The 11,193-nt window shown below is 41.7% G+C and overlaps 1 protein-coding gene across 7 annotated transcripts in view; it reads left to right on the forward strand.

The window, feature by feature from the left end:
- The window catches only part of LOC143292420 (dual specificity calcium/calmodulin-dependent 3',5'-cyclic nucleotide phosphodiesterase 1A-like), a 447,558-nt gene that overhangs the window by 375,543 nt on the left and 60,822 nt on the right, over positions 1–11,193 (forward strand). For 6 of the 7 annotated variants that reach the window (XM_076602676.1, XM_076602678.1, XM_076602673.1 and 3 more), the window contains one exon: positions 7,457–7,555. The exons of the other annotated variant lie outside the window; for it this stretch is intronic. In XM_076602676.1, the coding sequence (XP_076458791.1) occupies positions 7,457–7,555 (99 nt within the window). The remainder of the gene's footprint in view (positions 1–7,456; positions 7,556–11,193) is intronic. 7 annotated transcript variants of the gene reach the window in all.

Here is an 11,193-nt window from a genome sequence, read left to right on the forward strand (position 1 = left end):
CCAGCTTCAAAGAATGATTCCACCGTTGTTTACATGCATGACTTGATTTCTTTAAAACGTTCTCCTTTCGATGTTGCGTTTTGATGTTGGTGTACTTCCATACTGCACAGGCTCATCAAGTTGACATTACGAGTGTTTCTGCTGGGGTATAGGAGGAAATAAACAGGAGAGGAAAAGTTCTGGCCTGGCGGAGCCCAGCTTGCTAAAGAGCTAATGAGAAAGGATCAAAGGGGAGGCGACGCCGCTTCAGCATCTATTGATGACATAAAGATTCCTTCACCGCGATAGTGCTGGCTGGTAAGATGAGAAGACGAGGAACTGGCTTTCAGAAGGAGGTGAGAACGGAGGAATGGGCAGAGAGAAGAACAGAAAGGCAGAAATGCCGCTTTGTCTTTCCAGTGACTCCTCTCCTGAAATGAAAACTATCTGGGGTAACGTTCAGTATGGACCTGATCATCTTCAGGTTGCGAACTATTTCGGGATGATTCGATGGCCTCACAGTGCTTGCATGATTTTTTTTTCGCACTTCTATCTATCCTTTCTTTTGTTATTTCTTTCATCATTTCCCCAACGTTGTTTCGTTATTTATTTTTCATTTAATTCTTGTTTTTCGTTGGTTGACAGGCTCTCATTTCAGTTAGCCATTCAAAGCCGATCAGTGCACGGTGCACAACAGTTCATGTAAATTAGTGTGACAATTTGTGTAAAGCTCTTTCTGTAATTCTGTTTGTTGTTGTTGTTGTTTGTTTGTTTGTTTGTTGTTGTTTTTTCTTTGCCCGCATAATATGGGAATAAATTCTTCACGAGGTTGGTAGTGAAAGAGGGGGGTGGGGGAACAGACAGATAGACAGACACAGACAACATACAGAGCATGACTGACTGATCTATTGGATAATGGAGAACATTTGTCACAGTGCGTGCTTACGTAATTTTGCTTTAAACGTACATTAGTAAGTACAAGCAAACAAATCGTTGGAAATCCATCAGTATGACTGCCATTGCTTTACGTCCAACACTCACTTAAGAAGAATGAAAAAATATTCCAAGCATGTGAAGTAATGTAACGTGCATTCAATGTTACAGTAAGAAAATAGCAAACAGTACTTCGCGATATTAATGAATAGAGAGAACAAAGAAATGAAGAGGAGGTGGAGGGAGAAAAAGGGGAAAAAACAAAAAACAAAAAAACAAAAAAAAAAGGTAGAGGTTGGGGCGAGAGACAGAGCAGCAGACAGACAGACAGATGAACGGTTTATTGATGAGGTTGCTGTTTGTAATAAGTGACATAATCAGGGCGTTGGAGAAAACGCATATAGATTGTCTCGTCCGTCACACTCAGACCTTCTGTCTTCTGAAACTGAAAAAGAACGGCGAGATCAGTGACATCAGATGATTTAAAAAAAAAAAATTTCAATACAGAAATGAAACCGGAAAGAATGTTGTGTTCCATTATTCAGTTGCAAATACCATTCTTGGATTTACTCCCCCTCCCCCCCCCTTCACCCTCTCTACCTTCCTCTTCTCTCTGTCTCTATATCTCTCTTTCTCTCTGCCCCGTCTCTCTCTCTCTCTCTCTCTCTCTCTCTGTGTCTCTCTCTCTGTCTCTCTGCCCCTTCTCTCTCTCTCTCTCTCTGCCCCGTCTCTCTCTCTCTCCCGTTCTGCCTCTTTGCCATTCTCCCTCTCCATCTCTTGTTGCGTGTCTCCTTCATTTTTGACTCACTTGTGTAAACAAAGTGAGTCTATGTTTTAACCCGGTGTTCGGTTGTGTGTGTGTGTGTGTGTGTGTGTGTGTGTGTGTGTGTGTCCGTGGTTAACTTTAACATTGACATTTTCTCTGCAAATACTTTGTCAGTTGACACCAAATTTGGCATAAAAATAGGACAAATTCAGTTCTTTCCAGTCATCTTGTTTAAAACAATATTGCACCTCTGGGATGGGCACACAAAAATAAAAAAGAAGAAGCCTAATTATATGCAAACTGCATTTACTGTTATATTTATATTTTTTGTATTCTCTAAACTTGGCACTTTGATCTGATATTCTGACACAACAACAAGAGCAGTCATTATGATCACTTTTTGTTCAAACAGAAACTTCTTTTGCTAAGCATGGAAGTTTTATTTATTTTGCAAACGTTTTGGTGCAGATAGTAAAAAAGGGAAATTACTCTGTAGTTGATGCTAGGGGACTTAATTCGCTTTAAACTGATCTTTCTCATCTTAAACATTACATTTTGAAATTATACACAATACATAAAAAGCTTGGATTTTTTTTTCTTCAGTGTATCACAAGTGAGTCTTGAAGGCCTTGCCTCTCTTGTTATATATGTCTTTCTATCTGCCAGTCTTTCTGTGTCTTTCTGTCTGCTTCTCTCCTTTCTCTCCAACCATGAAGCCGGACATTGCTCTTCACAGTGAGGACGTGTTAGGGGTTTTCATTGTCATGGCTGGTAAAGTCATGTCAAAAATACAGGATCGAGAGATCGTTGTTGTGCACGTCATATTTATTGCATGGGGGAATTATGGTTTTCTTTGATTGTCAACCAGTCAGTCAAATCAATCTGAATAAGAATGCAAAGAAAATTGTCTTGTAGGCAACAAGATTGTATAGGATAGTGCAATAGTTGGGGAAAAGATTTTGCATACATAAATTTGAAAAAAAAGTACAGCACATTCAAAGCGTACAAACAAGCCTAATTGATAAACCATCTAAAAAATGTCAGTTCTTTCAACTACCTCCACCCCCTTCCACCCAACCGCTTTCTCCCTCCCCCTCCCTGTTTTAACCACCCCATCCATCAGCTCCATTCCTCTACCATCTCTCGCAACTCCCGGCACTATTCCATGCACTGACATCACGGCGTTTTAAAGGTTTTGAAAATAATGAACACAAATGTGTTAACACGATGGTTTTCTTTCATGTTCCACAATGGAATTATCCCTTTCAAAATATGGTACCGAACATTGTATATCTGATGAAAAAAAACCCAGATGCTTTTAAGAAAAGTGTGATGGTGAATTCGAAGAAAGAAAGAAAGAAGTTGAAAAACAACCACCTAAAAACCCCACCCTGTCTATCTTACTGTTGCAATGTACTCTGAAGATCTCTCCCCAGGCTCCACGGGTCGTTGTGGGTGCATGACCTCATTCCGGACCCCATCCAGACCGACGTGGTAGATGCAAGCAGCTCACTGAACTGTGAGGGATGGGGGAACAAATTTAATTACAACCGTTCATTTGGGACTGTCCCTGTGTCGGCCTTGGTGCAACCCTGCGTCCCTTGGATGGTGCTGACCTCGAGATAACCGGTTTTCTTTGGAGCCTGTGACCCCCCCCCCCCCATCCCCCCACAGACACCCCTCCCTCCAACTCGCCTTTGTGGTGTCAAAGCCTGCGGAAAAGTCAAAGGGAAGAGGACAGGAATAGAGATGAAAAGAAAGAAAGGTGGAGTGACCAAAGGAAAAGAAGAAGGTGAAAAAACCCAACAACAGTAGACATAAGCGCCCGATTTGGATTCTGCCACGCCTGTCTTTGATCAGTTGTCTGACGCACATAGTTTGCAATATGCTCGCGGCACTGTACATAGTCACATGAAGAAAGCTGCGATGTGCACGTTCTGATAACAATCCCTATGTCCAAGCTACCTGTAACTTTTGTTCTATTGTGGGAAGGGGGAAAATGGTGGAAGGGGGGGAGGGTGAGAGGTCTTGACAAGGCACTGTTTTCTGTCAACATTATGTTCCAAGCTCTGTTCTATTTTTAGACGAAAGTGTGTGACTGAGAGAATCTGGCTTCCAAGCCAAAGTTCTTGTCATAGAGATTGGTGCAAGAGGGTTTGTGAGCGCATCTACCCATAGCCTCATGAAACAGCTGTCGATTTCTGGCAGAGAGAGGACATGGGCTCTCAAGGCAATGGCAGAAGCAGCAGAAAAGAGTTCCAGCTGGATATTGTCGAGGAGAAATGAAAGCAAACTTCATAAAGATTAAATTTTCCCTACTCAAACAAGGCGTACGATGGCTCAGTGGTTAAACGTCTGCCAGAAAAGGTGACAGTCCTGAAGTGGCGACCACACTGGAAGGCGCGGGTTCGAACCTGCTGAGGATCAGGAAAACAGAAAAAAAAGGCGGCAGTACAAGGGCATCCAGGAGTCATGACCTGGGTGCGGCCCGGCCCCCTTTGAGTGTAAGGAGTTCAGAGCCGAAACACATGACTGAGGGGGGCTTCTTCTCTAAAAGACTCTGTACTGTCCAGCTCTCCCTAGTGTTCCTTATCACTGTGAACATTATGTTCCGAGCTCTGTTCTATTTTTATACACATGGTTGTGACCACCATTAAATAAGGAACGGTAAGTGAGAAATGATTCACCTCCATCACCGACATCTCCTCTCCACCACCCCTGGCTGTCAGTGCCATCACAACCATCACTGCAACAAACAAAAAAGTTGTCTGTGGCAAAATTCTGTAGAAAACTCCACTTTGGTAGTAAAAACAAATACATTCGCAGTCAGGAAAAGAAAAGGGTAGCGCAACTTTTAAGGGACAGTTCTCTCCAAGTAGAGCAGCCTGAATTATACATAGAGAAATATATTGTGACAGAAAAGAACACATTTCGCGTGGTTTAGGGAGATTGTGAGAAGAGGAAAAGTGGAGCCAGGGAGGGCCATCGAAGAGAAAAGGCTGTATAGACAGCCAAGCGTGTTCTCATGTCTACACAATATTCCTGGATTCATGCTAACTGTTCTCTTTGATTGACTGAGCCATCTACCACGCTATGAATTATTCATGGCGCTTTCACAGAAGAAACCTCATGCATAGCTAAGTAAACGATGGATCACATATTATACCCTCCTCTCCGTCACTGTACGTCTTCACTGATCCTCATCTTCGTCATTTCTCACCCAGTATTCCACCTATATACTGACCACATGCCCCCCCCCCTCCACCCCCCCACCCCTCTCTCTCTCTCTCTCTCTCTCTGTGTGTGTGTGTGTGTGTGTGTGTGTGTTGGGTAGTAGAAAAGGATAGGCGGTGGATACGGAGGGGACTTTGGGGGGACAGAAAGGGGATTTCGGGATTTAGCGGAAGAAGGGAGAGGACTCCAAGCACAGATGGAAACCGGATCACTCTGTTCTTTCTGCAGGATGATCGGACTCCATAACCTGATAAAAGTACAAGGCTATCAGATCCCGACATCAAAGCCCTCCGCCCATGCATTGCCCTTTAAAAAAACATCCTGCGTTATTTCCAAGTGTTATTTTTATTGACTTCCGCCTCCTTTTCCACGTGCCTTCCTGTCATGAGCAATGTACGAACAGTTCCGAGCCGCACTAATACGACACAGTATAATACAATACGATACTCTACAATGCAATACAGATTTAGTCATCCAGTTATTTCTGTATTCATAGGCTCGTCACTCACGCACACGATCTCTCACAGCTGCAAGCCCACAGTTGAGTCAGAGAGAGAGCGACAATGACATGACAAATGTTTTATTGAGGGTAAAATGGATAAGCTGGAAGCTTCTTTACACCATGCCCTCACACACGCATACACACACATACATACATTGTAATAAATGAAATAAGTATGAATAATAAATGACATAGAAAAAACCAAATAGATAATAATAGTCACATAAATGGATGAATCAAAGACTACGGAAACATGAAAATTATGCAAAACATTGCCACATGAAAATCTTCAAACACACACACGTGTGTGCACACACAGGCATCATACACATAATCTCGAACACACAAGTACACAGAGATACACACGCATACTTACACTCGCCGATTTTCCTTGCTTACACACTGTTGGAGAACAATTAATCAAAGTACTTTGGCTTACTAGGATCTCATCATATGCTTTGATTTTGCTGGTACTAATTACATTTGTTACATAAGATATTTTTGATACGCTTTTTTGAAAGATGCTATAGTAGATCTATTTCTAAGATACTCGGGGATACTCGAGAGAGAGAGAGAGAGAGAGAGAGAAAGTTTGTCAAAATGATTCAACTTCGTAAGTACATGCGATGTGAGAACTCGGCATAATCTGAGCACAAAGTTGTAATTCATTGCGTTGTTGTCTCTCTCTCTCTTTCTCTCTCTCTCTCTCTCTCTCTCTCTCTCTCTCTCTCTCTCTCTCTCTCTCTCTCTCTCTCTCTGTGTCTCTCATACCGCCCCGAGAAATGTGTTTTTCGTATTTTCATTGAACCTTGAATGCCAATGTTATTGGTAGTTTAGAATGTATGACGTGCAGTGAATTAACATTATACCCAATCTGGAAAATGACCTCATACTTAATTAGAAAAAAAAATTTAGTTCGTATGTACAGTGTTTAAAATGAAGTCACTACATAGTCTGTACATAAACTGCTGGGTTACCCACTTCCTCTTCCCCCATTCCTCTTCCCCATACCCGATGTGTATGTATGCCTATGGCCGAAACACATTAAACCATCTGAATCTCTCTGTCTCTGTCTCTCTCTCTGTGTCACGGTGTCTCAGTTTCTCTAATTATTTGTTGTCTGGGTCTGTGCGCGCTTTGTTGTCTTTTTTCGGACAAAGATAAAGGGGGAGGTGGGTTGAGCTGGAGTCAGTGAGGTGGAAGGGAGGGGAGGGGAGGAGGGATAGGGTATGTAAACATCTCATTTACCCTGCATGGACCCTTCCCTTTTTCCAGCCCCTCCTCATCTTTTCTCCATGATATTGTCTGAACCTGTTGCTGCATGCTTGTATCTTTCGTCTTCTTTTTATTCAATTTATTATGGATTATGCATATGAGTCTGAAAACCTAACACAGTGAAATGCGGAACGAATACCTTACAAACTGTTCACCGAAGTATCAGATAAAAAAGGGGTACGGTTCTTGTACGTTATAATTGTTTTGTGTTGGTTTCTGGCGCAGTTTTTAATCATTCCGCTTTAGTACAACAGGGTGTTTGCGGTGAGAAAAGAAGAGTATGTTGCAGGTTAGTATGGAACAGAGAATGTTACAGGTTAGTTTAGAACAGGGTATGTTACAGATTATTTGGTGTATTTTCAAATTACGTTGTGTTACCTTTTCTTTCTTCCTTTCATTTTCTTCTTGCAAAGTGTTCTTAATTCTGGTTTGTTTCATGATGTTTTTCTTCTGATTGATGTTTTCAGCGCAGACAGTTTGATTCAGGTCGGGCGGCATTCAAGATAGAGATCAGAAGGATGATTTCATGTTTCTTATGTTACTATTTCGGAGTAAGCACCTTGTGTGCTTTTTGAATGTGATAGTATGTCGTTGGTTTGTTGTTGTTTTTCAAGCAGGTTGAACCAAGCGCGCCGTATTGTTCATGTAGCCACGTTGTATGTAATTGTGTGTGTATGTATATGTGTGCGTGTATTCGTGTACAAAGTGATCAGTGACTTGTTTACTGCAATGACTACTTCTCTGATCTGCTCACACCGGCTGTCTAGCGATCCTGCCAGCACCTCCGCCATCACCACCACTACCACCACCACCACCTCCTCCTCTCTGAAACCTCATGGCGACAGGTTACATTCTCCTCTGGTCAGGTGTGTTACCGTGTCTCACCTTTCCCCAGAATCCCCACCCCCCTTACCTCCACCCCCAAACCCCTTCTCCCTTTGCCTGCTTGCCCTCCACTACCACCACCACCACTACCACCACCAAAAGCTGTTTTATTTTTTTTCAGTCCAGGTCTTGCCGCCCGTTGCCTGCCTGTTGCTCTTGTTCTTTGGACTTGTAGCAGTCTTTTTTCTTTGGTTGGGGTTCACGTGTGGCTGGTCACGCCACTTTGTGTCAGTGGCCGACTGAATTCACTTTGATTTGTATGTGTGTGTGTGTGTGATTGTTTTTAACATTCTCTTTTTTTGTCTTTTGCTGTGGTAGCATTGATAGAACGAACTAGAAAGTAAAGTTACTAACTGCGTGTCCTTGTGCATTGTTTTTTCATTGCTTGAAAATGAGACATGACTAATTCGTACGAGTGTGACTTTTTGTTCTTTCGTTTATTGCTGCTGAGTTGGTTATTACAATGTATTCCTTTTTTTGGAAATAGTTATTCAGTAGCTTATATATCGATCCCGTGTAGTACTGTCAGAGATAGTTGTTCATTTAAGTTTGTTACCTTTTCTTTATCAATCACTTTGGTACATTGTGAATTGACAGATCCATCCATCTTTTATCCTCTGCCCAGTGTCATTCATTCAGTTTCCAGTCACGATGTTCGTTCTGCCGTCATGGAACAAAATTACTTTTTTGATGAGATTTTGTCGGATTTCTATATTGAACACACACACACACAGACACAAAGACACACGCACAGACACACACAGACACACAGACACACACACACACAGACACACACACACACACACACACACACACACACACACACACACACACACACACACACATTTGTACATGCACAAGCACTCGCTTTAATGTGATATGATAGATGCCTTGAAAATGATAACTTAGAGAAAAATTGGAGGGATTGTGAATTAATCTTCGAACAAAAGCTCTCCCACCCCATATTACTATGATTGTTATGTGTTCACTATTGTTATTATTATTTATTTATAATAATAATGATAATAGTAGAATTATTGTTATCATCATCATCATTATTATTATTATTGTCATTACCCTTATCATCATTATCATTATTATTATCATCATTATTGGCATGGTAGTAGTGTTAGCATGATGATCAGCATGCAGTAGACTTGTCTTCATATACATATGTACATTTCAAAAAGTTTTCTATTGCTTGCATGACTAATCGATTGCGTGACCCTTGTTGAGTTTTCAGTCAACGTGATCGTAGTTTAAATGTCCCTGACACAGGGGTCTGCTGTGCATTCCCTCCATGTTCATTATTGTCAGTATTCTGTCCTCAGCTGATCCCACTCTCAGAATCAGCGTTTGTCGGAAGCGGTGACAATGACGTCTTTCTACCTTTCCTTTTATTTCTCCCTACCCCCTAGCCCCCTCCCGTGTCCTTTTGACCCAGCTACTTTTCACTTCGTCGCTGGTTCGAGGGCAGAGGTTTGGAAGCAGACTTTCTGTAATTTTCTTTTTTTTTTCTAAGCTCTCGATGCTTTTAGACATCCACAATTTTATTTTTTTTTCTAAAACAAGTTTTTATAAGTTCTGTATTAAACGCCATGTGTTTGCAGAGAACCATTTATTCTTGCATATTTTTTTTTCTGTCAAGACTAAGGCAGGTTTGTATATCTGATTTGAACAGCAGTGGACAGTGGTTTAATCGTAAAGGGCTATACATCCCTCTCTCCTCTGCTTCTCCCTCCGCCCTTATCCACCACCCCACCTTCTCCCAGAAATTGGAAAAGAGTGTATTCGATTAGCAGCGTATAAGTAGGTAATTTCGTGATTAAATAAACAAATAAGAAGACTCAAAAGCATATCGAAGACTGCACTGTGAACGATTATCAATGGGGAAAGAATATGGTTCTATGATTGTTGTCCGACTACTGTTCGAAAAAAATGTTTTGAACGCAGGGGCATGAATGGAAATCATCGCCAGCTTCCTACACTTACTTCATTATCATCCGCACTTTGTGTATCGGATTCTTATTGGATGATGTAGTTGAAACCTAAGGAGTCTTATCTGAAGGCTGTCATTGAACACAAGAAGGATTCTCCTCAAGGTTCCTCCACGCTCCCCGTCCCCCTTTCCTTCTCCCACTCGCTGATTCCCTCACCCTCAACCCTTTCCCCCTCTCCCCTCTTCCGTTATCCCCTAGTTATCAGGGTCAGTGTGTGTTGCCTGCTGCATGCAGAGTCAGTTGGGAAGGGACGATGATGATGTGATCTTGTCGTGATAGTAAGTAGAAGCAAGACGGACTTTCAAGGCCGAAATGAATGCCCCAAGCGCCTTAGAGAGGACACAGCATGTAATGTGTGGTCACACCAGTCCTTGATTCTACAGCACATTTTTCTTTCTCTTTTTATATTATAACTTTGTTTTTCGTACGATTTTAAGGTGTGTTGGTTGTGTTGATGATTCAACATTAGTTAAAATGATTATTTGGTTGACTGGGGACTATGTATAGCTTGGTGATTATTTGTTTTTGTTAAGATTTTGATATCTTGTTCATATTGCTAATGTGTTATTGTAAAACGTATGATAACATTGATAACTTTTTCCAGGTTCTGTGATTGATCCTGTTCCCTCTCCCAATTTTGGGTGTTGCGAGACAGGGAAACCTGTTCACCTATTATATCGATACTCTAAATGAAAGTGCCGACCATATTAGGCCACCGCCCGCATGTTGAGTGACTTCCACATCGACTGCCCACGTCACTTTTACGCTGACTTTGTATTCCAGTTTGTTTCTTCAGTGACTTAACAAAGTCAGGAGTTCTGCAGATATTCTATGCCATGACAGAACAGGCTCATTTGTCATTTTCCATTCCATCCCGAAGCTGTAGAATTGCACGTTTGTTTTTTCTTCTTTTTTTTCTCTCCTTTTTCACGTTTTTGGAGGGCAGGCGGTGGAGGTTTACGCAAAACAAGATTACAGTGCATTCAGTTCAATCTGCCTTTTTAATTGCTTGTATTTTTTGTATGACATCACATCGTGCATAATCCATGAGTTAAGGTAGAGATATAATTAAGCTCTTCCAAGCCACAGTTAATATCCTGGCGCCTGGTATATCATCGTAAGTCTGAGACGAGCACAGGATCAAAATTGACAAATACGCTATGATACAATGATCAGTGTGAGAGCTCGGTGGATCATGGAAACAGGCACACATACACCGCCTTCGATCTCTCAAAATGAGATAACGGCTGTCAAGATTTCCTTCAGAAGAAAAGGTATTCTGGAGAAATGAACGTATATTCCTATGTGTGTGTGAGCGTGGATCTTGTCTTCTGCAAATGAGATAAGAATGGGCGGAAAAAGAACGCTGCAGCCAAAGTTAATGAAAACAAATCATCAGTAAGGTATCCAATTCACCAAGGCGTAATTATTGGTTCACATCCGTACTCATTACCTTTTTGCTTTCAGTTGGCCATGATTTCTAATAATTATTGCAACAGCAACATGAATTTTCTTCTTCTTCTGCATTCGTGGGCTGCAACTCCCAGGTTTACTCGTATGTACACGCGTGGGCTTTTATGTGTATGACCTTTTTTACCCCGCCATTGAGGCAGCCATAC

Source organism: Babylonia areolata, chromosome 18 (assembly GCF_041734735.1).
Source record: "Babylonia areolata isolate BAREFJ2019XMU chromosome 18, ASM4173473v1, whole genome shotgun sequence".
Classification (NCBI taxonomy): domain Eukaryota; kingdom Metazoa; phylum Mollusca; class Gastropoda; order Neogastropoda; family Buccinidae; genus Babylonia; species Babylonia areolata.